Source organism: Mesitornis unicolor, unplaced genomic scaffold, assembly GCF_000695765.1.
Source record: "Mesitornis unicolor isolate BGI_N332 unplaced genomic scaffold, ASM69576v1 scaffold1938, whole genome shotgun sequence".
Taxonomy (NCBI): Eukaryota; Metazoa; Chordata; class Aves; order Mesitornithiformes; family Mesitornithidae; genus Mesitornis; species Mesitornis unicolor.
In genome coordinates, this window is record NW_010202462.1 from 10,981 (window position 1) to 16,319 (window position 5,339).

At 38.6% G+C, this 5,339-nt stretch overlaps 1 protein-coding gene across 1 annotated transcript in view; it reads right to left on the minus strand.

The window, feature by feature from the left end:
• LOC104545297 (myosin-IIIb-like) overlaps nucleotides 1-4,276 on the minus strand; it is a gene marked incomplete at its 3' end in the record, with an annotated part of 9,475 nt that extends 5,199 nt beyond the window's left edge. The window contains exons 1-2 of the mRNA XM_010190395.1: nucleotides 4,080-4,276; nucleotides 2,470-2,604 (exon numbers count right to left, since the gene is read on the minus strand). Coding sequence (XP_010188697.1) covers nucleotides 2,470-2,604; nucleotides 4,080-4,226 — 282 coding nt within the window. The remainder of the gene's footprint in view (nucleotides 1-2,469; nucleotides 2,605-4,079) is intronic.
• Nucleotides 4,277-5,339: the final 1,063 nt, after the last annotated feature.

The following is a 5,339-nucleotide window of genomic DNA, read 5'->3' on the forward strand; positions in this document are numbered from 1 at the left end:
CACCAGAAGTTCTACAAACTCCCGAGTTTTGCGTCTCTCAAGTAACTTACACCAATTGTTTTTCAGTTCAATCACTAATTTCTGTGATACGTCAATGTTTTCCTTCATTAATTACTAACTTCCCCATGCATCAAAAGATCTCACTAGACTAAAAGTTTTAGTTCATGGAAAGGACCAGATCAGATGATAAACGAGACATCCTTTATGTAAAGAAGTTCTTGAAGCAAAAATTCAACAGTGAAAACATTTATGAGTTCTGCAGGAATTTTACTTTTCTTTTTAATTCATCAGTAGGGAATTTTACTTGTTTTAAAATTTTAATCAACTGGGTGGGAGCATTCAGCTCCACATCAATCATCGAAGTTACAGGATAACTTCTTCCTCCGGCGAGAAAGAGCATTGCTTTGCTTTCCATGCTTTCCATTTGCTGACAAGCCATTAGGTCAAAGAGATTTGTTTATTGCTTTCATTGCTTTGAAAGTTCTACTGACACAGGCTGTAATAAACTCACTTCTAGCCTGCAAATGGAATATGGAAAAGTACACCCTCGTTTCAAAAAAACCCCAAGCTGGCTGTGACTGAAAGATTACACAGGCTGACAGCTGCTAGGTAGCACACGTTAAAAGAATGACTGACTCTGAAAAGAAATAGATCCCACAGACACCACTACAGCGCTCAGTGACAACTGTACTTGACAGTCAGCAAAGATCTGGGACACAATGAACTTGTAAACCTCGTTACCACTTTGTACCCAACTGTAACACTTTAAAAAGTGTACTGATGTACATTTAGATTGAAAAGTAGGGAAACTTGCTTTACAGTTGTCTGTGGACACCTATGAGAGAAACACAAAATGCTTATCTCTGGAATTCCCTATGTACCAAACTGCATCATCATCATAATGTTCATGGTGCCCACTTTTGCTGTCCTTCCTCATCCCAGGCATTTATCAAAGTCAAGTCCTGTTAGTAGTGAGTAAACATGGCAAAACTGGGCCTAACGGAAAAAAATTCCACATTTTTACTACAAATTTTGGAAGTCACACATCCAATGAATGTCTTTCATCAAAGCCTTAGGGATCAAAGTCTGAGTTCTTTGTACATTCCCTTTTACTGAAAAAGTAGCATTAATTTATAATGTAAGAAGTAACTGCTATTCATACATAAATTTGCATGTAAATTCCAAGGCATGAAATAGTTTGCCTTGCCTCGTAAATTTATTTGTATATAGAAAATACAACTTTTTAAACCTCAAATTTATTTAAAACTTATCATAATGTGCACCCAAATATACCTGAAATTAACGTATTTAATCGATAAGGTCTGTACAAACATCTAACTCTTTCAAATTCTGCATTCAAATTTGTTATATAGAATTTGTCACAATTCTGCTTTACCAATTTTGCTCTGCAGAACACCACACGTGATGCATCTGTCAGATACGCTACACTCGTATTAAAAAAGAAAACCCGTGGGAAACCAAGCCCAAACTCAACACAAAGCCAGCAGGCATACAGTAAAAAACACCACCAAGCCAAAAATACCACAGGTACTTTTTTAATAGTTACAGAAATTTAAGATGAAGCACATCCAAAAGCTTTCGTTCAAGCTACATAATTCTGCACTACATAGAAGTGAGTTGTGTTGTTGGGATTCCACAACTTAAAAGTGGATTTCAAAATTCCCTCTTCTGATCCCAGCCACCATTCAAGAACAGGGAATGGAATTTCTAAGGAGATCAGTAACACAAAAGTGAATGCCAACTTTCACCAGTCTAGTTACAACAGAGATGTTGGAGTGGTCTCTTAGTGCTCATCGGTCTGTGCAAAGCTCTGTATCAATCAGGCCCAGGAAACAGCTAGAAGAAATCCTTATCTTGCAACAGCCTTTGGCAGTCACTTAACTGGCAACAAGACCACCAAAACACAGTTTTCACTGCAAGAAAACAGTGATTACCGCTGAACGGGAAGTTAACAGAGGGCACTTCAACAACCACCACCCTCTAGTCTGAGATTACCATAAACCAGACTTTCCCATGACATTTTCTCTTCACTTTTGCAATAGGCAGCGTGTTTGTTAACTGCCCTCCATGCTACTAATTCATCATCTTTTATAGTCCCCTCAAGAGCTCGAGATCTCCAAAACTTTAGAGAAATGTCTTCTCTGATGCTTCCTCCAACATATCAAGCACTTCTTAGGCAAACCATTCTTATCAGAAGGATTTGCTTGCTTAGGAGGCAGAACGTAACAACTTGAACAGAAATAAAATGCAAGGACATTCGCTACTAAACAAACCTTAAATTTGGATGTGATTTTCAACAGGAGACAACCACACATCATCCATCACCAGCCCTTTGATTAATGGCCCAGATCAGAGAGTCGTGAAGGCTTGTGACTCCTCTCGCAATAAAAAGCAGGAACCCAACAACATTTGCTGGTTAAGACGTAATGTTATCAAAAATGTTTTTACCTCGAGTACGAGCCAGAGCTGTCCTCCCACATATTGATCTGCTTTGTAAAACATCCCATAAAATCTGACAACATTAGGATGATTGGGAAGAAACTGCAAAATATTGTATTCTGCTTCAATTTCTTCATCTACATCCTAAACAAAAAACCAAACACACAGAACGTGTAAACACAAAGCAAGAACAAAGAAAAAGAACCTTTTTTTATTAGTTTGTACTTTTAAATGGTTTTACTTTAATGCAGCTGAAAGTACTGGCACGACACTAAATTTAATCCACACCAAATCATGCCACTTTACCTTTATTTTACATACAAAAATGTTTAGCCTGTGTAAAGAAAGCAGTTGTTCTTCAAGGATTCTTTCAGTGCATAACATACTTAACTAGAAAAGTAAAAATTATACTAAACTTTGCTCAGTTACCTAAATAAGCAATTTCCACACGTATTCTTTTCCAACCTGTTTTTAAAACATGCCTGTTTGTTAATGTGTAAGATAAAGTAAATCCATGAACCTTTCATTCATTCTCTTTCCTATGGCTATTGGATGGGACCAAAGAAAGAACAATTTCACAGAATCTCAAAGGGGACATCAGTGAAAACAAAGGCATCCTTATGAGGAAAAGACATCCACCAGAAACAATTAGAGAGAGATTTAAAAAACGCCGGGAAATCAGCAAATGTTCCTAAATATTTGTTAATGAAAGAATTCTGTGACAATTACAAAATACTGCTTAACATCAGCACACAGGCCACAACTCTGAGCAGTGCTTAAGCACCGAACCTTTCCTTGTCTCTGCACAGACTGTCACTATTAGGAAACTGAAGCTCTTACATGCATTTTCCTTTTTTGCATTTTGCTAGAACGGCTATCATATTATTTATCACCTTCTTCAGATTTATACAAAAGAAAACCAACATGCATTTCAGTAGCGCCAGATGACAGAAATGTAACTTTTTTAGTAAACACTTTAGCCCAGCCGCCGTGATGGAACTGCAGCTTGATCCAACCTGAGCAGCTGCCAATTAAATCTTCCATTGAGAACGAGGGCCTTGGTTCTCAGGGGAGGGCAGGCATTTAATAGGCAATAAACTGAAGCTGGCACAGAACAGCCTCTGAGAATTTGGGCTGTGCTCTTCTTCAGTTTTTATCTTAACTGTGGCCTTGCAGTATTATCCACTTATAAAAGATAACTATAACATACCTTAAAGTTCACAGTATTTCTGTGATGGGAAAAGTAATTCTTTTAGGAAGTACACAGAATAAAATGAGATCATTAAGATTAATAGCTTCTTGTATTTTCCCTGCTATAGCAGGCCCCTGAGAGGGCCTCTGTGCCTTCTTATCATTTGCACACTTTCAGCACAGATATCTAAATTGGAACCAGAAGAATTACACAGACCTAGGCTACTGCTGCCTTAAAATAACACACAAGATGATGAAATAGTGAGTTGCAGCTTTCAGGTGCTGGTATCAAGCTCCTTCTGTCAATGCATTCTGCGAAATCGTTCCCTTCAGGATGCCTTCAATATCTTACACATTTGGTTTACATTTCAGCTCTGAGAATTCTTTTAAATTAACAATTACTTTACAGTTTCATATGTTTTACTTACACTGATAGGATCCAGAATTTTTACTGCTGCCAGACTCCCATCTTTCTTATTGGCAACCTTATAGACTTTACCGTAAGTGCCTTTCCCAATAGTCTCTATAATTTCCCAGGTATCCGAGGGATCGGCTAAAGATTCTAGTCCAATCATACTGGAATTATATTGAAACAATCCATAAAATGGCTTCCTGAAAAACAAAGCACACACACACAGAGCCCTAAGAAACTCTGGACTGAAGAAGGTGTCTTATGGGAAAGAAGTCAACTGTAGTCCTAATCTGAGAAGAAACACTGTTAGAATCACAAGTCAAAACCAGACAGAAATATAAGATCACTAAACGAAGGAATGGGAAAAAACCACTAGGGAACAATTCTCTTTACTTATTCTGCTGTATGTGGTATTTTCTCAAAACGCTGCCCCACACACTGCATCATTCTGAGCACATTTTAACAAGTTCAGACAAAGCGTGAGCCCTCCCTCCACTGCACGCTTTTTTAATGGACACTTTCCACAACTGGAGCTCATGAAATGATGCTCCATTTCTTATGCATGAAAAAGCCACGTCATGCTTTTCACATATTTTTGCCTAATGCTCCCTGGATAATTGCCAGACAGGTATCACACCTCACCATATCTGATGTATCTACAACAGGGCCATAAATAACTAGTTTAATGAAAGCTAAGACTAGCCTGGTTGGTATAAAACACAAACCAACCTGATAACAGGCAACAGGTAAACCACCAGGGTGACGTTCATCACTGGAGATGCTTCTGAACAACTGCACTTGTCTCTACCTCTGTATTTCAGCCAGAGTGTGTTCTAGTCAGCTACACTGGCTGACTGCACCTTCAGGAGATCTCCCAGTCAGGAGAGTTGTTTCCCCAAACACTCCTGAGCGATGCAAGGATAACTGCAGCCTGCGCAAAGGGCTCTTTCCTACCCTTGCAATTGCACACACGTCAGGTTCTGATGACACAGATATCAACATAATTAGGAAAATGACAATACTATTTCAGAATTGCATTTCAAGTACGGAGAACCTAGATCTTGCCCCTGAACTGGAATTAGAGAAAGAAAAGTTAAGTTTAAGATGAGATTAACTTCATCTTATAGAACTCACCATTAGGGAAGCCGACAGCTTGATGGTTTCTCTAAGAAAGACTATTATTTGCCCATTAGGTGGCTGTCAGCAGGTAGATCACCTTAGCTATCTGCACACTTAACTAGAAGATCTGAGAAGTCTGAGATCCATGAACAAACCA